The sequence below is a fragment of the Cydia fagiglandana genome, chromosome 26 (assembly GCF_963556715.1).
Source record: "Cydia fagiglandana chromosome 26, ilCydFagi1.1, whole genome shotgun sequence".
NCBI classification, from domain to species: Eukaryota; Metazoa; Arthropoda; class Insecta; order Lepidoptera; family Tortricidae; genus Cydia; species Cydia fagiglandana.
In genome coordinates this window covers 4,767,680-4,791,323 of record NC_085957.1, presented here as the reverse complement: position 1 = coordinate 4,791,323, position 23,644 = coordinate 4,767,680, and the positions used below count along the sequence as shown (strand labels likewise).

Below are 23,644 nucleotides of genomic sequence, written 5' to 3'. Positions count from 1 at the left end.
GGACGCAGCCATGCGGTAGAATGAGATAGCAATATCACTTGCACCCTCTAACGCATAAATGCGTCCCTTGGAGTGGCCGGCGTTGGCCCATCGTGTAGTGGAGCCATATAAGTGTTTATGAAGTTTGTCAACATTGTGTTATGATTTTATTATTTGGTATAGTCTGATTTAAAATTTACGTCTCAAATATCACTAACCCAACTTCTGTATTTATCGTGTATATTTGCATTTATGTACATAGTAAGTGGTTGTCCAAACTAGTTTCCTTTTTGTAAACACAAATTTCCATTCTCTTCTCTTGATGCAAAACAAGTATTTCTATTATTTGAGTTATATTATAATAGTATCATGTATATCAGGCTCTTATTCCTTTTACGTGTTTCAGAAACTAAAATATATATATTTAAAACGCGTCCTTTACATAGTTTATGTTTGGTAATTCAAATAACATTAGCCCCCATTCGCACGACAGCTTTTTCAACGCGCGTTAAAAAAGCGTTTGAATCTGTCCACACTCTATACTGCAAAACGTAATTCAAGACCAAAAAAAGTAAGGAAATGTTGCCACTGCAATAATTTGTTTGTAAAATTATAAATTCCTTTTGATAAATAATCACGCTAAGATAATTTATTCATTAATAATATTACTCCTACTATCTAAAAAAGTACTTTTATTTACTTATTTGTGCATAAATACAAGATGCGATAGTAAAAAAGTGGCAACATTTCTTACTTTTTTTGGTCTTGAATTACGTTTTGCAGTATAAATTTGACTTAACGACCACGACTTAAAGTCGAAGATCCAACAACGCTTGATAAAAAGCGCCACCGCTGTCGTGAATACATACATGGTTATCCATTTGTGTCATTCAAACGCTTTTTTAACGCGCGTTGAAAAAGCTGCCGTGCGAATGGGGCCTTATGTATAAAAAATAATACTTTGACCGCCATAGACGTCATATGACGCGCGTGGCTACATCCCGATATCAACCTTCGTGCATTGCGATAAGGTTCACAATGACGGTGCACGATATGCGTGGCGTTCAAAGGGTATATAGCCATAGTACACTTTTTTTTTAGCCAACTTTGGTGTCCCATAGTACACTTAGAGTACAATATACATAGTATTTTGAAAAGTTGCGTACTTACTGTGAGCGAATAATGTATGACATGTATGTAAAAAGACATTTACCCATTTCGCAGGTTTTTTTATGATTGTAAGATGTACATTTAAAAAATAAACCATGATCTGCTTTATAAATTTGTTATTTTGTTTTTCATTGTCTGTATTTTTAATGTATTGATCATCTTATGCAACTAAAACGCTTCACACGCGGTACTACACTCATCTACAATGATGCCTGGTAAAAAAAAGTAAAAATTAAAAAAGTGGCAACACTGTAGTGTCGTCCCGTGCTCTTATATATATTGACACAGAATAAATAATAGTACTACCGTACAGAAAGGAAACTTCCTACAAAACCGAAGTTTGACAGCGGTTCAGGGTCGAATCATGCTATCCCTTTCTAATATATGACACTATCCCTTTCGGCTATTTAGGGTTGTCAAAATTCAAGTGATTATCTTATCTGTGGTCGTGCACGCAGAAGGAAGTCAAGTGGTGCCAACCCTAATAATTGCTCGGAGCAATGCAGAGCCGAGCGGAGCCGAGTTTGACCGATCTCAGGAGTTTCGCACCCCTGATATTGATTTGAAAGGGACGACACTAGTGTTGCCACTTTTGAATTTCTAATTTTTTTGCCAAGCTGTAGTTTCAAAAGTCAAAAATGTCGAGAATATTGTGTTTCCGATTTTTTCTTTTTTGTCAGTCCTATAATCTAGTTAAATTAAGTATTAACGTACATATTGTCATTAAGCATTAACTAATGTAAGAAAATGTCGCGTTTTCGTCGACTAATATGTAAATACATAGGTACTACTTAGCTTTGGTGAAACAATTTAACAATCATAACTACCTAGTAGTTTTAAAATCGACCAAGAAATACTAAACAGTATAAAGTAGTGCAAAAAATAGTATCCTACTACCTGCTACTACTTAGGGGTCACCCATTAATTACGTCACACCAATTTCTAGGTTTTTTGACCCCTCCCCCCCCCTTGTCACTTGGTCACATTTGGCAAACCCCCCCCCCTAGTGTGACGTCACATTTTTTCTACGAAATCGCCAAATCGAATTAAGTAAGTACCTAATTATTATTAATATTTTATCAAAATATTTTTGACGATATAAATATTAGTAATTTTATAACCCAAAACTGCTTAAGAAAAGAAAATTAAACGATTATAAACTATTTTCGTTTTAAAAACGTGTTATTTAAATGTACAGCGAACTAAATAATTTAAATAAATTTTCGGTTACTGATGAAGTTAAAGTGACGTCACAAAGTTTGTGTCTCCCCCCTCCCCCATGTCACAATATGTCACATTTTCTTGACCCCCTCCCTCCCCCTAAACGTGTGACGTAATTAATGGATGACCCCTTACTCGTACAATGTTTTGCACTACTTCAGATTGGTAGTGTTTCTTAGGCCAAGCGCGCACCACGACTTTTTGTCGCGCGATAATTTAGTCGCGGAAATGTAACGTATGTGTTTATATGGCAGTGCGCGCATATGCGACAAAAAAATCGTAGCGATTTTAAAATTGTGATTTGTCACATTTTTCCGCGACTGCTCGCAGCATACGGAGTTGTATGGCCCCATCTCTTTGTAGTCTGTGTATGGCCCCGCGCGCACTGCGATAATAAAATCGCACCTCGGACCTCAGTCGGCATTTCGCTCTCCAAGCGTCAACATATCGGAACCTGCTTCTCCAATGGAGTTACAAGATGAGACGCTAGATGTTGACCGTTTAATTATAGAAATAGAAGGAGATCACCTTTGTGGTATAAATACTCAGTCATACAGCGATTGCATATTGTTTCACGACAAGCGACTGGTACGTCGAGAATGAACAAATCGTCGACTTTTTCATCGCAGTGCGCGCACTGAATTTTCTGCGATAAATTACAGCGCGATTCTAAAATCGTGTCGCAAAAATTAAAATCGTGGTGCGCGCTTGGCGTTAGTCTATGTTTACGTGCTATTATTATATATATTAGTAATTTGTTTTGATAACATTATTATCGCAGGCGTTTTTCTTTTACGGTGGTAATCTGAAAACTGGAGACATGTATTATTATATTTCGGTTAAGAGTCGCACGAACATAGAGTCAGACCAAGATAACTCTGCAGCTAGTTTTATAACACAGACGTGCAGGCGTTATTATTTAAAATGTCAAAATTCTATGACTTCGCTTCGGCATTATCTTGGTCCATATTTAGGGTGGCGGATTCGTGTAACTCTTAAGATATAGCCAATAAGATAGTAGTCTCATACATGTGCCAATATATGTGAGGCCCTCGATATGTATTTATCCTCTAGCCGCCCAGAGACCTGTAAAAAGGTCTCCTGTCCATTCTAATTTGAACTTTGTAGTGACAAAATAAAATTTCATTTTGCTTGGCAAGGTTTGACGCTTGGGCAGCTAGAGGTTATTAGTTTACTTGCATTTTGTAAGACAATTTCGGTTTCTAATTCCACTGGTACAAGTACATAATAAATGTTGTACATACACAAAGAGTTTGCTGTTTTTTATCGCCAAATTCCACCCTCACTAGGCGTGACTCCGCGATTTGGTCGCGTTGCTACAAGTACATGCGGCTTACTACACCAATTTTGGTGTCTAGCAGTAGACGCAGGCGTGGCTCACTCCGCGATTTCGACGCTTTGCTACAGGTAGCTAAAAGTACATCCGTTCGACCCCAATTTTGGGGTTTGCCATAAGCCGCGCGTGGCGCTGTCGCCAGGCTCGCCACCTAGCGGCCATATCTGTGCTGATCGTGACAGACGCGTTTTGTTAGAGAGTGAGTCTTCTGTACCTAGTACTATTATTTATTCTGTGGTAGTAGTTAGTACTAGCGGAACGGACGCCTGCTCGCGCTTGCGCCACCTAGCAGTCATACCTGTGGTAATAGACGCGTTTTGTAAGAGAGTGAGCGTTCTGTACCTAGTACCTAATTTATTCTGTGCCCTAGAGTTAGTAGAGTTACCTAAAAAATATGTCTGTCGGGGACAAATGTGAATACACCCCACCGAACCAGATTAAGAAAATCGTGGGTTCGATCCCCGGTTTGTACCAATGACTTACTTCAAACTTTTACCAATTGCTTTTCGGTGAGGGAAAACATCGTAAGGAAACCGGGTGTTACTAGGCCTAGTGGCCTAGTATAGCCTATGTGCCTATGAGGTTGGAAGGTCAGGATTACAATCGCTTTCCTAACTAAAAACTAGTGCTTAGGTCAATTCTTGAGATTGGGCTGCCGAGCGGACCCCGAGTTTATTAGCCATGGCAAAATTCTGGGGCATCAATGTTGCCGGTTAAGATTCACTTGTTAGATATCTCAGCTGATTACAAAAAATTTCAAGTAAACTAAAGGGTAATATGTGACATTATCTATGAAAAGGGACCTTATTGTCGATGGTGCTTACGCCATTATTAATGATGCTCCGATATACATACAATGCCGGGCGACGCCGTGCGGCGTAAGCGCCATCGACAATAAGGTCCCTTTTCATAGATAATGCCCCATATATAATTAATTTAAATATATTTATATATTAATTAAGTTATCTTATCCGAAAACGAATTGATTTTTTGTATCAATATAATCCTAAAGTTGTACATATTTCTGAACGAAAATGTCCTGGGCGTCGGCAGTAGTGTTGTACATATCGATAATCATACAAACTGCAATAAAAAAATTAAACTTTACATACTGATGAGATGACTTCCACATAAAATTAACCATTATTAGAAAACAATATAAATAAGATGTTAGAATTAATTTAAAATTTTGGGTCATTCATTTATTTACCAACGGTTACGTTATCCAAACAATATTGATAGTGTCGATAATTCGATACATGTTAAAAAAATGAGTGGGCGCGTCACTTGCGTCGGTGTGTTTTTCTGTCAAATGCGTTACCGTATTTAATATCCAGAAAGTCAATAATATTATCAAAATTACAGCTTAACAGCTGTAATAAACCTAATTATACAACATTAAACAGTTATAGATAGTTATACAGTGCATACACGCGTTCAAAGTGGTTAAATAGCTATTTCCTGGGTGCGGCGTTCGCGTGTGATATTTTCCAGATTTTTTAACTTTTATCATGTCTGTGAGTGAAAAAGTGTCTTTATCGGACGCTTTAAGCAATGTGGATGTACTGGATGAGCTCACACTTCCAGGTAATTATTGTTTTTACTCCCTATCAAAGTTGAAAGTATGATTCATACATGTATTTATTTATCTTATGTACCATGGTTTATGATGGGTTTATGTCCATTAATTAAGGAAAGATGGAACTGTTTTGTATTTATCTGACGAAAAAGTCGCCTGTGGATCTACTAAATCTAAATTTCAAGTAAATCTAAATTCGGCAACCTTTTAGCAGCCAAGGGCCACATAGTAGTTACCAATGTTGACGCGGGCCGCACTTTGTTAATATTTATGACTTTATCAGACATTGTCGTTTGTTAATATTACATAGAAAATAGCCAGGGAGGCTCGCGGGCCGCAAGTGAGAGGTTCGCGGGCCGCATGCGGCCCGTGGGCCGCGGGTTGCCGACCAGTGTTCTAAATGATGATTTTTGCATGTTGGAAATGTTTTTTTCAATATTATCATGATATCCTGTACTTACAATTCAGCAGCACCATAATTTTCTTTACATGGTGGCAATCTATTAAAAATAATGTGTGTGTGGTTGTTAAAAATTGTGGTCTCAAACCTTGATTGTGTTGTATAGAGCTCAAAAAATATATATATATGCAAAAAGATAAAAAAGAAGAGGTTAAGCTGGTGATTACTCCTGTTTCAGATGAACAACCCTGTATTGAAGCAGCGCCATGCTCAATCCTGTACCAGGCTAACTTTGACACAAACTTTGAGGACCGCAACGGCTTTGTCACTGGGATTGCCAAGTACATCGAAGAGGCTACCGTTCATGCCAACTTGGTAAGGAATTTAGTGTCCTATTTAAAATTTACAAGTTTATTAACTAGTTCACTGCACTGAGCCCTGGAGAATTTTAGGGGAGCTCTGTTTCCCTAAAATTCTAATAGATAGGTAACTCGGCCAAGTGAGAGTCGGAGACTCACGCACGAAAGTTTCCGTACCATTACGTCAAAAACGGTACAAAAATCTGCAATTTAGTCAGACAGTTGAAATAATTTTCCCAGACCGTCTAGAAGACTTGCGTTCTCGCGCGCGTTTCCATACTTCAAAACGCGCTAGATGTAATGAAGTCGCGCGCTAGAATGCAACTCATGCTAGCAGGTCTGTACTGCACCATATATTTTGTAAATTTGTAGTCACTGAAAAAAAATAGTTCAGGCAAAATCTGGCCAGACTTTAACTCACTAATTTTGCCTCGAAAGAACGAGCTCCTAGAAGAGGGCAACGCCCACGCCGTGATGCTGTACACCTGGCGTTGCTGCTCGCGCGCCATCCCGCAGCCGCGCTCCAACGAGCAGCCCGACCGTGTGCATATTTACGAGCGCACTGTCCAAGTGCTGGCGCCGGAGGTCGACAAGCTGCTGCAGTTCATGTACTTTCAGGTAATTTGGTGCCGTGACCAGGATATTACAAACATCATTAGGCTATTTGAAAATGTATCGCGTAATCGCGCTGTTACTGCAAACATATAGTTGGATGCTGTTAAGCAATAATGTGTCAACCCACATTAATCTTTCAATAAGATGTCAATTCAAAAAATTGACGCTTCAAGTTGACATATTATTGCAAAATGGGTGTGGGATAACTCATTTTTGCTAAACACCATCCAGTTAAAATGTTCTTTGTTTAAATAATTCTAAAATGCAATTACCTCTTTTACTCCCTTAGCGCCACTTGCACCACCAACGGTTTAACAGGTTAAACCGTTAACCCACTGCCAAATTGTACTGGCAACCATGGTAACTCCAGATTTAACTGGTTAAACCCGGGTTAGTGAATGTTGCAATGGCCCTTAGTGACTTCTAACATCTTGACACGCTTAATCGCTTAGGTAAGCCGTGACATAACGTTCTAATATACTTACTTACTTAATGCTATGGCGCAACGACACGAAGTGGATCTTGGCCTCCGACTCCAAAGACCGCCATGCTACTCTGTCCAAAGCCGACTGGTCAGAAACGTTCTAATATACTACTTGAAAATTCCATTGTGGTGAATTGATTTTTTTTTCAGCGTAAAGCCATCGAGCGCTTCTGCGGAGAAGTGCGCCGTCTCTGCCACGCCGAGAAGCGGCGCGACTTCGTCTCCGAGGCGTACCTGCTCACGCTCGGCAAGTTCGTCAACATGTTCGCCGTGCTCGACGAGCTGAAGAACATGAAGAGCTCGGTGAAGAACGACTACTCTACCTACAGGAGGTGAGTCACTTCGAGGCGTACCTCACGTTCTGCCTCGACGAGAAACGGCGCGACTTCGTCTCCGAGGCATACCTGCTCACGCTCGGCAAGTTCGTCAACATGTTCGCCGTGCTCGACGAGCTGAAGAACATGAAGAGCTCGGTGAAGAACGACTACTCTACCTACAGGAGGTGAGTCACTTCGAGGCGTACCTCACGTTCTGCCTCGCCGAGAAGCGGCGCGACTTCATCTCCGAGGCGTACCTGCTCACGCTCGGCAAGTTCGTCAACATGTTCGCCGTGCTCGACGAGCTAAAGAACATGAAGAGCTCGGTGAAGAACGACTACTCTACCTACAGGAGGTAAGAGAGGCTTTTACTACAGAATAAATAAGCAAAGCTCGGTCTCCGAGATATTTGCTATTATTGCTATTAAATTATGTCCTGACAAATATGACATAATATGTCTCTTCAGCGGCTCGTATTTCTTCAAGGTAATGATGAATTGTCTCAAAGAATGAGCGATCAAAATTAAAGTTTCTTTATTTAATAAACTGTATAAAGATAGAGGCGTGCCGTGCGTTGTAGGGTCTGTCAACTTGTGACCTGAACCAGTGTTGGCCGAAAGTTAATGCGAATTGAAAATGTTGGCCATTAACCATTATAAATTGAACCTTAAACCGTAACGGACGATTACAGTTTAAGATTCAATTTATAATGGTTAATGGCCAGCATTTTCAATTCGCATTAACTTTCGGCCAACACTGACCTGAACAATATTGGAAACATAAACCGTATATTGACATATCGCCATAAAGCAAGTGCAGCCCTCTACAATTCACGTACTTTTTCTTGTGCATTGTAGGTTCTGCCATCTTGTGGGCTACGTTGTAAGCGCAAACTTGACATTTACGCTTCGCGCGGTGCTCCTATGCTGCTCCCTATAGTGCATGCACATTCCCTATAGGAGTTACAAATGGATGAATTGTCCACAGAGCCGCCCAGTTCCTAAAGGTGATGTCAGACAGCCAGAGCCTCCAGGAGTCCCAGAACCTGTCCATGTTTCTAGCCACGCAAAACAAGATCAGAGACACTGTGAAGGATGCCCTGGAGAAGATAACTGGTGAGTACAATAAGTTTATGGGGAAAATTTCATTTCTGGTACAAACTTTTGTCGCTGACTGTATTTTTCTTTCCACAGACAACTACGTAATACTCATCGAGACAATTCTAAAACCCCCAAACGCAATTAGGTCTTTTTTAATATGCTACTGCTTTATTTACTTGTTAATAATTATGACTAAATCATATACGTACTTATTTATAGGCATTATTTAAGTTTATACAGGATGCTGCCTATAACAGGAGTAATAAATTAAACTAAAGGTTGTACTCCTCATTCCTCAAACTGACCAACATTTATTCAGCAACTTTTGAAAATTATGAATCCTTTAGACAATGTACGCTGACATCAGTGTGTTTGACGTTACTTGTCACGCTTTTAACATAACAACATTTGAGTCGCTTAACTTCAAACTCGGGTAAATCCATCTGTCAGATTATGCGATTTTGGTTTTAAGAAAACGTAATAGGGTAGATATTTGCTGAGAGGGTCCAATGGATTTACCCGAGTTTGAAGTTAAGCGACACATTTGCAATACATTGCGTCTTAGAATAAACTTTAAGGTGTAATAAAAATCAAACCATGAGTTATTTTCCAAAGTTGCTGAACAAATATGTTGGTCAGTTCGAGGAGTACAGCTTACAGTTTAATTTAATGCTCCTGTTACAGAAAACACACTGTATAAATAAAAAATAATATAATCATACAATATTTAATAAACGCAAACATAATATGCAATATACTTAAATTGTCATAATCATAAGTCAAACTTGAATATTAATTACTTTCCCATCTGTATTATAAATTATTTGATTCAATGTTTTCATATTCATGGCTATAAGCCGCGTCAATTATACGAATGTTAAAAAAAAATACTTTACAGTACATATGGTCCTATTTTTCCGCACTAGTGCGTAAATAGCACTTTTCGTGCGATGTCAAAAGTTTAAATACCATATGTACTGTAAAACGTTGTACGATACACGTGCGAATAGGTAATTCGCAACTCGTGTCAATTTAAAACACTCCCTTCGGTCGTGTTTTAATTTATCGCCACTCGTTTCGAATTTTCTCTTTTTCGCACTTGTATCGTAAATAACTAATGTGGTCATGTCATGGCACACATTATGTCTTAATTTATATTTTATATCAATTATATCCAAGAAAAGTACAAGTTTTGCTGTCTAACTCCAATAGTGTCGGAAGTTGATTCGAACGTTTTGCCTCCCGACGTCGACGGCTGGGCCACTGTTGCAGGCTGGGGTACAGTTCGAGACGCCGCTTTTTGCTGGATTTCCTAAAATATTTGGAATAGTAAGGTCAAAGTGTAAAGTTGTAAACCTTGCTGTTACCAGGCGTGGCTCACTCCGCGATTTCGTCGCTTTGCTACAGGTAGCTAAAAGTACATCCGTTCGACCCCAATTTTGGGGTTTGCCATAAGCCGCACGTGGCGCTGTCGCCACCTAGCGGCCATATCTGTGCTGATCGTAACAGACGCGTTTTGTCAGAGAGTGAGTCTTCTGTACCTAGTACTATTATTTATTCTGTGCTTTTACATCCTAGGTGGTCAAATGACAGATGGTATATATTTCTTACAAATACATAAGCCAAAATGACAGATAAAGACAAAAGATTATTACTAGCTAATTGGGGTTTGTAGCGCGTTTTTAGGGTTCCGTAGCCAAATGGCAACAAAACGGAACCCTTATAGATTCGTCATGTCTGTCTGTCTGTCTGTCTGTCTGTCTGTCTGTCTGTCTGTCCGTCCGTATGTCACAGCCACTTTTTTCAGAAACTATAAGCACTATACTGTTGAAATTTGGTAAGTAGATGTATTCTGTGAACCGCATTAAGATTTTCATACAAAAATAGAAATAAAATAATGAATTTTTAGGGTTCCCCATACATAGAACTGAAACTCAAAAAAAATATTTTAATCAAACCCATACGTGTGGGGTATCTACGGATAGGTCTTCAAAAATGATATTGAGGTTTCTCATATCATTTTCTTCTAAACTGAATAGTTTGCGCGAGAGACACTTCCAAAGTGGTAAAATGTGTGTCCCCCCCCCTGTAACTTCTAAACTAAGAGAATGATAAAACTAAAAAAAATATATGATGTACATTACCATGCAAACTTCTACCGAAAATTGGTTTGAACAAGATTTGGTAAGTAGTTTTTTTTTAATACGTCATAAGCCGTAAACCGCAATTTGATTATGATACTTGCTGTTACGGAACCCTTCATGGGCGAGTCCGACTCGCACTTGGCCGCTTTTTTGAATAAGGGAGTATGAATATGAATATTACCAGGAAACGAACAACCAATATATAAATGTATCTTCTTAATTTCTGTCGCAACTTTCGCGCGTCGCGCCAATATCTTTTGTAGGTCATGCGATTGGGCCAGTGACGCCCTCTACGCAGAGTTTTGCATAATATTTCCTATTTCCCGGCTCTACGCCACCTAATATGATTTTACTGAATGCAGTTTTGTAGTTATAATTATTTTCTTCCTACAGGGTACGAGGATCTGTTGGCGGACGTAGTCAACATCTGCGTCCACATGTTCGAGACCAAAATGTACCTGACGCCCTCCGAGAAACACATGCTCGTCAAGGTTAGTCATTTAGCTTTAATTCCTTAACCCTTTGACCGCCTAAAGGCCACTTGAACCATTCACTAGCCCGGGGTTAACCGGTTTAGCCTGGGTTTATCATGGTTACCAGTACAATTTGACACTAAGTTAACGGTATGGGAGGTCGCAGGAGCGAAGAAAAGTGACGCTGTCTTGTGTCAGAGGCCAAGCCTCATTTTGGGTCGCTGAGCCGACGGAGTAAGTAAGTTAACGATATAACAGGTTAACCCTGGGTTAGTGGTTTGGTGCAAGTGGGGCTAATGCGTCAACTGACTTGTGAATAGGTAATTCTCAACTCGTGTCGATTTAAAACACTCGCTTTTAAACAACCTTTGTCGTGTTTTTATCTATCGCCACTCGTTTTGAATTTCCTCTTTTCCGCACTTGTATCTATTACTTATCGACCAGGAAATGTACAGAAAATGTACAGTTTATGAATAATATACTTACGCGCTCACTTTGCTCCTTTTTAACATGGTTAGATCCAAAAAGGTGGTCCAGTAGATTCCTCGAAGTGTTTGGCACGTTCATGTCACATACTACGCAGCGGGCGACACTCGCTTTTTTTGTGGGTCTAAACGCCTTCGCGGCCAGCTTCTTTCATGTGAAATAATACAAAATCGGTCAGTTTCAGTTTCAAGAAGTTACAGACCATCTAAGCATAAAGTTATTGAATTGACTGTTATGATTATGACCGTGACCCCTCGACAGGGCATGCCTATAGTTAGGGTTCCGTACCCAAAGGGTAAAACGGGACCCTATTACTAAGACTTCGCTGTCCGTCCGTCCGTCCGTCCGTCCGTCTGTCACCAGGCTGTATCTCACGAACCGTGATAGCTAGACAGTTGAAATTTTCACAGATGATGTATTTCTGTTGCCGCTATAACAACAAATACTAAAAACAGAATAAAATAAAGATTTAAATGGGGCTCCCATACAACAAACGTGATTTTTGACCAAAGTTAAGCAACGTCGGGAGGGGTCAGTACTTGGATGGGTGACCGTTTTCTTTTTGCTTTTTTTTGTTTTTTTTTTGCATTATGGTACGGAATCCTTCGTGCGCGAGTCCGACTCGCACTTGCCCGGTTTTTTTTTTAGCATTAGAAAAAGCGTACCCTCCCATAGAAAATGTACCAGACAAAATGTATGAAACAGCGAAATTATTTTTTCGCGATTTTGAGGTTGGTCCCATAGTAAAAGTTGCTCAGGATCCCAAAACCTCCCTGGCAACGGGAATGCACTTATTTTTCGGCCACCCTGTATAATTATTCAACCTGTTCACCAACTTTCACGAGAATCGGAGATGCTTTGCCCTCTCGGTTAACAATATTATTGGTCACTTTGTAATAAATTGTGGGATCTAATTCTGTGGAATAAAATATTTACAATTAGATTCCTCTTGTAGAGGTATTATTATTCGCAAATCTATTTTTCAGTGTCCATATCTCATTTTGACTTAAGGTGGATGTCTAGGGATGGGATGCCGATTATCAGCCAAAAGATGGCGTCACTGTGCACGAATTGTGGATTTTCACTATTTCTCCCAAAATACAAAGTTTCATAAGATGTGTTGATATGTGCGAAAACTATAAAAAATACTACATCCAAATCGAGACATGTTCAACTCAACATTGTCTCATTTCGTTATTACCGGAATCCAACTGCAAAATATTGCAATTTCTTGCATTCACGCACACTTACATACCTAAAGTCAGTGTCAAATGTCAGTAGATTTGGAATGTTACAATAAAGTATCCTAGAGGGCGCAGTGCAGCGCATGAAATTTTATTTTTTGTAAAAACAATTTAGAATTTAAATTCTTATTTGTGACATTGACAAGTAACTTGGAACCAACTGGAATTTTGAAACGTAAATTGTCATGTGCTTGTGGCACCCACAACATCTGTTTTGAATAAATTTAAGCTAGTTACAATGATTCTGGGTTCAAATCACGACGGTGCTTATTTTTTTTGTTTTTTATTTTTATTTTATGAAAAGTTTTATAATTTATATATTGTTATTCTTATTATCAATTGAAAATGACGCAAATTATATTAGGTACCTAAAATTAAAAAAACGCTTTTAACGTTACCTTAGTAGTAACGTAACACTACTAAGCTGGCGTGTGAGTCACATTGTTGGGGAAGAAATGAGAAACAGAAAAAATCAAAATATATCGTTCTTTAAACACAATAAAATATTGTGATTATGATGGGATGTGAACTCGTTCATTTAGGTATACCTTATATATTGTTGTACATAATTATAGTTATGTTTCCTTACGTTTATACAGCAGTCAGCCTTACTTTCTGTACCTATCGTAAATATCGTAGTCATTGTTGGTCAGTCCTAAAAACTATACCTAACTATAGTTCGTTTTTTTAAGCATTAGAAAGAACTACAAAGAAGGTAAGCGATCTTGACATGTCTTTTAATAGAAAAACGTTTTTAAAAAATCGGTAACTATTACTTATGAAAGCAGAAGATTATAAATGATCGTATTAGATTCATAATTGTTACATATTTGCCGTAACTTATTTTTAAAATGTGTTTTTCAATTAAAAGACGCATCAAGATTGTTTACCTTATTTCTAAAGCTAAAAAAAACGAACTATAAAGTAAGTAAGTATACCTTTACCTACATTTTATTGAAATTATACATAGTTACCATTTTACATAAACACCTAATGTTCTATCTAGATAGGTTTTTAGAAAATGCAATGCTAAAGGATATTGAGAGCATTTCCACGCTGGATGACTATATGGTCAGCCTTTCCACCTTTTCTAATATATATATACCTATTAAAACTAATTTAGAGTTAAAATAAATACTATACATTATATTATTATTTAGAAAAACAGTACTTAACCGTTTTAGTTAAGTTTTTAAAATGTACCTCCAACTTTTCCGTCCCCGTTGTCTAAGAGAACTAAGAGCCCGACCCGACAACCACGGAGACTACGCCATCGGAACGTTGGAACTCGGAGGTAAATTTTAAAAACTTAATTATACGCGATTAGGTAAGTCCCGTTTGATAATGATTAAAAATCGTAAAATAATCATGTGATAAAAAATAAGGTCATAAAAAGCCAAAAAAATGAAATAAAATAAATACAAAAAGAAATGAGTCTTTGTTCGTGGTTTGAACCCTGTCATGCTGTTCAACTTAGGTATTAGACTTATACTCATTAGCTAAAAGCCACTAGACCATTTGACCATAGTAGACCCGGGCGAAATATGCCTTCTTATTTAAGTAAGTAACCCATTACTGTCAAAAATATCAAGTTTGAATTGATTTGAAATATAATTTTTCATTGTCGAATTATTGACATCCAAACGTTGCGAGCATGTTGCCCTTTAAACCAATTGGCAACGTCGCGCGGGGAAACCTTCTATAAATGTATGTCCTTTTATATTTTGTTATTTATGAATTTATGACGATTCTTCTAATACTTATGTTGCAAATTGATTAAATTATCGAGAGAAAAATGCTAATGCAAAGAAAACAAGAAATATCCGTTTCATTTCGCATGCTATGAAAGACGGTCATTGTTGTTGTAAAAGGTGTGCAGGAAATGATAGGGTAGACCGGGGGCAATAGTACCATTTTTTGGATAATGGTTCCTAGTTCAGAATGTATAGGAGTTGAACCAAAACTGTACGTACCTACATATGAAATAGTAGGTTATTGATTTACGTATTTTTGAGGGTAATTGTTGTTAACGGTAAGAATATGGTAGAAAATCCCGTTTTTGGTCAATGATTCCTTGTGTTACAATTAGGGCTTGCAATATCGGATGGTCTCCAATTCCGGAACTGATTTTCGATATTGGATTCGAATTCCGGAATTCCGGAACTGGTTCCGGAATTAGGGGTTATCGTATTTTACTTATTTTTTTTTGTAAAATCCAACAAAAAATGTGAAATTCTGATACTTTACGTTTATTAAAGTTAATATTGTGCGTGCGTTATGACAAGTCACACCGCTTGCTTGAGGTGTTTTTTTTTTCCAATTCATAAATAAATGTACGTTTACGTGTCTGATGAGCGAATGCTCTTTAAGGAACCTTAAACTAACATATCTCATAGTAAGATAATCGCTACTCACAATTATGACAAGTGTAACTCAATGCCTGGCCCCTATTTCACCAAGCCGACAGTGACATATGTCGAGTGTCAATTGCCAAGTGACAGGTGACAAGTGACAATTTAGTAGACTGTTTTTGTATAGAAATGCTTATAAACTTGACACGCCTTTAGTTACAATTGTCAATCTTTCATTTAATGACAATGATTTGATGAATCAAGAGTAGTTTTTATAAGTCGACATGTTTGTCAATTTGTCGGTAATTCTTGACATGAAATCGGAGCTGTGTCAGGCTTAGGTGACAATTGTAGTGTTTTCGTTGTTAGCAAACCCCGTTATTGGCAAACGTTGGCAAAACAAACTTTGTACCCTAAATTCGCCTTTAGGGTACAAATAAAAATCGCTTTTAAATTCTTCTTAACAAGCATGAAATCATAATAACACTATAAATAGTAATTGTTGCCTACGAAGGCGTTTAGTACTTCAACATTTAGGATTTGGAATAAGTTTCAGTATAGTTTTGATTGAGTTGGGGACAGGTAGCGAAATTAGGTATGTTTAGGTAAATAGGTAGGTATTGTTTTTTTTATAATTTACTTGGGCGAAGTTGGGCACTAACGGTAAAGTTAGGGTTTTGGTTAGAAAATGAATCTACGCGAAAGTAACAGAGGTGACATTCTTATACAAGGGAATACATAAAGTAGGTAAGAATAGATTTCTACTTTGACGTCACTGCACTTGCATTTGCAGAAAAAATAACTTAAAAGTAACAAAAAAATAATGCTTTCACGCCTTGTCAACAAATAATGTAGGTACGCTGCATTAGGTGGGATTGGGATCTCAATCAATATCATGTTAGTGATGACAACACGGTACACAGAAAGCAATTAACGATATCTTGTCAAGAATTGACAAATATATCGACTAGTAAAAATTACCCTTGTTTCACAAAATAATTGTCATTAAATTTAAGATGGACAATTGTACCAAAATACCTGTCATGTTTATATGAAATTCTATACAAAACAATCTACAAAATTGTCACCTGTCACTTGTCAATTGTCACTCGACATATGTCACTGACAAATGTCGGTGTGGTAAAACAGAGGTCTGTCATTTTTTGACAATTGCCATACCTGTCGTAGTTGGTGAAATAGGGCCCTGGTCAGTACACTCTTCATGAGCCCACAATTGACAATTATCACATTGCACCCATGTTTCATTGGATCTGCTTATACTATAAGGCTCACCACAGACTAGGCAATAGTATTCTTCTACAGAATCCTCCTTGTCGTTGAATATTTTTTCCTTTTCCGGTCCCTTTCCCCTTGTCTATTACCTTGCCTTTTCCCTTCCCTTTTGCTTTTTCCGTCTCATATTTTTCCTTTATTTTTGGTTTCTCCTAATGCTTTTTTAATATTTTTGGTAACGTTGTTAAGGAGTCGTTTGTACCGCGGTGTCAATTGTAACGGTACAATTGTCCCCGGCTCACATAGTTACTAATGCCCCCGAGTACCCAAAATTACATAAAGTACTTATATTTCAATTCCTTTACCTAACTCATCCCCATACTGTCCCACAAAAGAAACTTTGATAACTAACTAATCATAATCTAATACCAATCTAACTCTAGGATTATTTGGTTTTGAATAATATGACAAAATATTTCTCGTAAATACTTACTTTGATCACTCGAAAACAAAAATGGTCTCCGCGCACCTCCGTTCCGCGTCGCAGCGAGCGGCCGACTAGTGTAGTGTAGTAAACGAAGCAAGTTGTTGTATGGAGACCCATGCATTAATTTCTCAGTCGATGAAATTTTGCTTGGTTATTGTATAGTATGAGCCGAAACTAACATATAAATATCCAAAAAAAACCACTCCTAAGTTAGGTATTTATACGTAAAAATACAAATCTGTTTATATATTGAACCGAGTAATTCCTCCGTCCAAAATTATTTTACCAAATAAGTTATTTGTATCAGTATCTGATACTAGAAAAAAATCTACAACTTTTGTCAAACATGAGAATATTTTTTTTACGATAATTCCTTTTTTGGCGCTCATTTTCATCGGAAAATTGCTCTGCCATTTTTTCCTTCTTATATGATCTTAGAATATAATTTGGCGTAGTGGGTAAGAAAATCCAAAAAAAATGCATACCCAAGTTTATGTATTTTAGAACTATAAAAAACTGAGAGTGGAAAATTTCTCAGCCTGATTTCTTTTTTAATATATACTAAGTAGTCACGTATATACTTAAATCCAAAATATCCAAAAGAACTGTCATCCCTTGTACACCCCGCTCCTATACACTGCTCCCGATATGTTTAGTTTTGAATACGCTCGTTATTTTTTTGGATGTTTTTATAGTTGAATGGAAAGAAAACTGTGAACTTAATTCAATAAATAAAATGGATAGAGAAATTTTCCACAGCGAGTAAAAAGGCAATTTCTGAAAAAAAGTATAGTTACATGGTAAATTTTTTAGATTTTCAATTTGTATGTATAAATCGGCAATAAAATGGCATTCCAGTGAAAAAATTAGACTGAGCAATTTTCCGGTCCAAGCCACGCCAAAAAAATATATTTTGTTAATATTGGTATTTCTGCGGGGATTTTTTTTTGATATTTCATATATTGTTGCAATACGTTACATGAACATGTCCGGAGAAGAAAGTTTAAACGGAGCAATTTTCCTTAAAAAGATATTAACGATTTAAGACTTTAGGTATTTACTTAAATACTATTATTATTGTTCTTTGGAAATTTATACAATACTTTTTATTTATTGATACTTTATCATACTGTAAAGCTTTTTCTGGCTGAGGAATTACTGCGGGGTCCACTACCTTTATTTACTACACTAAGTGAGCGGGTCCAGACAAGTATTGGGCTTTATCGTATATACCCACATATTCATATTTCGTTGTAATTGTGAAGATAATAACGATGGTACTATTGCCCCGTGGTACTATTGCACCCGGTTTACCCTACGTTTCTGCACTAGAGCAGTTTAGGTTCCAATTCCAAGTACGATTTTATTATTCTTTTTACAATAAGGAATTGAAATTTGGGTATAAATGGATGTATAACAATTTCCATTCTGATATTTGACTCCCCATTCCATAAATAACGATATTACTTTTGGCCAAATTGTTAATTGAAAGTACCTACTCTCAAAAATACCTAGTATAAAAATGTATTTAAAAAACACATGCATTTTACTTTCCTTATATGCGAAATGAAAAGTAGAGTGTTTTAACTCGGGTGAAAGGCAACATTTTTGAAAAAAATTTCAACAAGAAATGATCACTTGGTTAATAATCTACTAATGTTATTGTTATGCACAAGTAGAACATATAGAATCTTGTTTATTTACAAGAAGATGACATTTTTTTCCACATACCTATATATTTTTGAGAAAAATATAGCTAGGTATTTTAGTTTAAAAATCATTGTTACAATAAATATAGGCTTTTCCAGCGAACATTTATATTTCTGCCGAACCGAAAGCAGAATTCACAAGGCTTTTCGGTGGACGACCGTTACGCGAATGATTGTTTGGACTGACCTTTCTATTAAATGTATAGTTATATAAATGTATTTTATTGTGTAATAATCATAATAATTATTAAGTTATATTAAATCTGGGAATGAAATTATATCAGAAAGGAGATTCTTAAATGAGTATACTCGTAACATGCTTTGTGCATTAAATATATCTCCCTCTATTGAGTGAAAATAAAACAAAATACACAGGTAATCTGTGTTGCGGTTTTAAAGTGCCATCTGTTACACCTTTGATAAATTAAAAATGATTGCTTGTCAAATGAAGTCGCCATGTTAGAATTACACCTACACTATAAGCATCACTCACACAAACAAGCAATGGGGCAAATTTTTACCAATATTCAAAGGCTTTTTTCTTAATAATTTTAATCAAAATCTAGTATTTTTTTACGTTCTGCGAAGACAGAAATATATATACTACCCAAACATTACATATACAAGTGAAGAAACCCTATATAATAGGAGCTAGGGTGCCAAGAAAGTTGTATGAAAATCGAGCAAGGAGAACCACCTTAATAAACTCGCCTATAGTTCGTTTTTTTTAGCATTAGAAAGAACTTGCAAGAAGGTAAGCGATCTTGACATGTCTTTTAATTGAAAAACGCTTTATAAAAATCAGTAACTATTACTTTTGCAAGCAGAAGAATATAAATGATCGTATTACATTCATAATTGTTAAATATTTGCCGAAACTTATTTTTAAAATGTGTTTTTCAATTAAAAGACACATCAAGATTGTTTACCTTATTTATAATGCTAAAAATAACCGGGCAAGTGCGAGTCGGACTCGCGCACGAAGGGTTCCGTGCCATAAAGCAAAAAAAACGGAAAAAAAATGCAAAAAGAAAACGGTCACCCATCCAAGTACTGACCACGCCCGACGTTGCTTAACTTTGGTCAAAAATCACGTTTGCTGTATGGGAGCCCCACTTAAATCTTTATTTTATTCTGTTTTTAGTATTTGTTGTTATAGCGGCAACAGAAATACATCATCTGTGAAAATTTCAACTGTCTAGCTATAACGGTTCGTGAGATACAGCCTGGTGACAGACAGACGGACAGACGGACGGACGGACAGCGAAGTCTTAGTAATAGGGTCCCGTTTTACCCTTTGGGTACGGAACCCTAATAATAGGGTCCCGTTTTACCCTTTGGGTACGGAACCCTAAAAACGAACTCTATCTATCTATCTTCCTTCCTTGCCGTATCCGGCAATGGCGACCCCATCAACAATTCTTATCCGGATTATGAAATGCCCTTATGTGGCTCGCAAAACCAAACTTTGTCTTGAAGATGCGGTCACACGATGCGCAATGGAGTTGTCCAGTCGAGTTGCGGGTGTATGTGTAGGAGGGCTTAGGTCGCGTCTTGCGGATATGACGCTTAGCATCCAGGTCTTCCAGACGCTGCTGCTCAAATTGAGCTACTTTCTTATGAACACTAGAACGCCATATAAAAACGAACTACATATATAATAAACTCACTTTTTTATTGCTTTCATTCGTCACATGATTCTGTCCCTCTAGGTGCTCTTTGAGAGTGACCTGTGAGATTGTCAACTTGACGTCACAGATAGCACATCGGGCGAAGTTCGGATCCTTAGTAGCTTCATATGGATATTCCAACTTAAAAATCTGTAAAGAATGCAGGATTGTAATCGGCAACGCGCTTGTGACATGTGTAAAGAAGACTGACTATTTCTATATTGTGGTCAGATCATAGATTTTTGATAATTTCATGATATCCTACTAAGGCCCAAGGTCCCACCTATACTTATTCAGTTCGATGAAATTTAAATCGTATTCAATTGGAACAGAGTCGCATTTGTTTTGTTTCGTATAATTTTCAAACAAAACCAAAATCAACTCTATTCCATGCACTAAAGGTTCAAATTTCAGTGGCAAATTCTGGATTTTTCTTTTGTATGGCTGGGCCTTAGGAGGGTATGTCATCACAGAATTGGGAATATTACGGAAAACTCTGCGTAGGGGCCACCACTATCCATCACAGTCTGGGGGTCTACCGGGAAACAAGTAAATCGACATTCCGTTATCTAACCTCTCTATCACTCTTGCATATTCGAGTGATAAAGAGGCAGATAACTAAATATCGATTTTCGCGTTTCCCGGTAGGTTGTTAACAAACCGCCTTTTATTAATATCGGTAATATATTTTATTATCTGTGAAAACTTGTCAAAGACAAGTTTAAGGTGTGTCTTATATAGGTATGTAAAAGTTACTCAATGGTTTACTAGCTAGCTTAGTGCTGCACTCTGGCGGCAGAACATTGCAGTAATACCCCCTATTGATTACTTCATGATATGGTTCCTTTATGATGTGGCTAAACAATCATATAACACTCACTTTAGTTAATTTCTTATTAATTTTATTCGTCGCATGAATCGATCCATCTAGATGCTCTTTCAGATTGCCTTTAGAAATTGTGACTTTGATGTCACAAATAGCACAACGGGCGATGTTCGCGTCCTTAGTAGCTTCGAATGGATATTCCAGCTTAAATACCTGTAAAGGATGCAGGTTTTTAGATCGGCAACGCGCATGTGACATGTCTACAGGCTATGGCATAAACTTGGAATCCTCTAGACGGAGTTTAGAGCAATTATTTCATGAAACCGACGCTGCCAAAATGCGGGGGACGAGGTGAGCGAGGTCCCGTGCCGTGATTGGTCCGTTCAAAGACACGGGCGTCACACAAAGACACTTTCGACTCGAAACTGGAGTAAAACTACCGTATTTGTGGCAGAGGGGGTAGAGCTACTATGCTCAGTCTGGAGGATGTCTTGTCTGTGGGCTACGGTAACCGCTTACCGACGATGTTAAAAGTATCTATGGAAAACAACGGTTGGATGATTTGAAACTAAAACAACAATAATGGCTCAAAGATCTTTATTAAAACTAAATACGGTATTTTACTTACAAATACTAATAAACTACTTTAAATTTGTTTTATGGCACTTGTTGGATAACAGTTTAACATACTTTTGTGGAATGTTATTTAGCTAATATCTTACACACAGACAAAACATCCTCCAGACTGAGCATAGTCGCGCTACCCCTTCTGCCACGCATACGGTAATTTTACTCCATGTTCGAGTCGAAAGTGTCTTTGTGTGACGTCCGTGTCTTTGAACGGACCAATCACGGCACGGGACTTCGCTCACCTCGTCCCGCGCACCCCCGCATTTTTGGCATCATCGGTTGCATGAAATAATTGCTCTAAACTCGGTCTAGAGGATATCTAGTCTATGATCTTACATTATCTGGTTTCAAAAACAACGTGTATAGGCGGGTCCACACACGAGCCGCCTCGAGAGGAAATTGCCGCGCGAAGCAACTCGGTCTGTGTAACACTCGCTATGCCTCGGGCGAGGCACGACTCCACCGGCCGAGCGGCTTCGCGAGGCGGCTTGTTTTGTGTGGACCCGCCTATTGAATAGACTCTGTAATCTCTGTATACATGTGTAGTGCTAGAACCTGTCTAATAAAGCTAATTAAATATGCACCGACATGACAGTGATACAGTGTGACAAGGCCATATAAACGTCATATTATAGAAAGTTGAGTCAATTTGGCCCTTCCACACTCTGTTGCTTGTAAAGTAGGTCCAGAATTGGCTATACACAATTGACATTTAGAAACTATTATTTTGTAAATACTTCTAAATTTACTGAACTCACACATTAATTTATTTCATTGTTAGCATGACTTTTTTTAATTATAATGCTGTTTTAGAGAATTTCTAGACATTGGCACTGAACCATCACAATGACATAACAGGTAACAGTTGCTTTTGTGTCCATGTCTGGCTATAGCTTATGAAATCATGTAAAAAAAAAAGTTTTAAAAATACCAAAAAAGAAGAAATAACGTTTTTTCAAAAAGTTGCACAAAGGTACATAATAATGCTAAGGGGTCATCTATTAATTACGTCACACGAATTTCTAGGTTTTTTGACCCCTCCCCCCCTCCTTGTCACACTTGGTCACATTTGGCAAACCCCTCCTCCCTAGTGTGACGTCACATTTTTTCTACGAAATCACCAAATCGAATTAAGTAAGTACCTAAGTATTATTAATATTTTATCAAAATATTTTTGACGATATAAATATTAGTAATTTTATAACCCAAAACTGTTTAGGAAAGAAAATTAAATGAATAAAAACGATTATCGTTTTAAAAACTTGTTATTTAAATGTACAGCGAATAAAATAAATTTTCGTTAAAGTGACGTCATAAAGTTTGTGTCTCCCCCCTCCCCCATGTCACAATATGTCACATTTTCTTGACCCCCTCCCTCCCCCTAAACGTGTGATGTAATTAATGGATGACCCCTAAGTTCTAAAGAATGGAATCTTTGAATTTATATAATAGACTTTCCAACATCTAATTTGTTAGGATAATACAAAGTAAAGCATTATTGAATACCAAAAAAACTAAAAACCCAGTCATCATTTAATCACTGAAAATCGCGTATCATAAAAATGAACAAAAGAAGAATTTCTTCCATTTTGGAGTGTAAAAAAAGAAGCAAATTGCTAAGAATTATTTTATAACTAACATTGAAATAAAAATGCCCTGACGGACAAGTAGAACTTAAATTTCTATACCTAATTTGTACTTATAACAAAAATGAAATCAAAGTCGATAAATAAAGTGTGCCATGAAAACCTGTTTCAATTCAATGTAACAGCCCCAAATAATCTGTTTGGTACGTGTATCTAGTGAAAAT

At 37.4% G+C, this 23,644-nt stretch overlaps 1 protein-coding gene across 1 annotated transcript in view; it reads left to right on the top strand.

The window, feature by feature from the left end:
• Positions 1 to 5,028: 5,028 nt before the first annotated feature.
• Positions 5,029 to 23,644, top strand: part of LOC134677317 (cytoplasmic FMR1-interacting protein) — a 104,067-nt gene continuing 85,451 nt past the window's right edge. The window contains exons 1-6 of the mRNA XM_063535752.1: positions 5,029 to 5,314; positions 5,945 to 6,081; positions 6,504 to 6,683; positions 7,315 to 7,496; positions 8,469 to 8,596; positions 11,119 to 11,216. Of these exons, the coding sequence (XP_063391822.1) occupies positions 5,239 to 5,314; positions 5,945 to 6,081; positions 6,504 to 6,683; positions 7,315 to 7,496; positions 8,469 to 8,596; positions 11,119 to 11,216 (801 nt within the window). The 5' untranslated portion in view covers positions 5,029 to 5,238. The remainder of the gene's footprint in view (positions 5,315 to 5,944; positions 6,082 to 6,503; positions 6,684 to 7,314; positions 7,497 to 8,468; positions 8,597 to 11,118; positions 11,217 to 23,644) is intronic.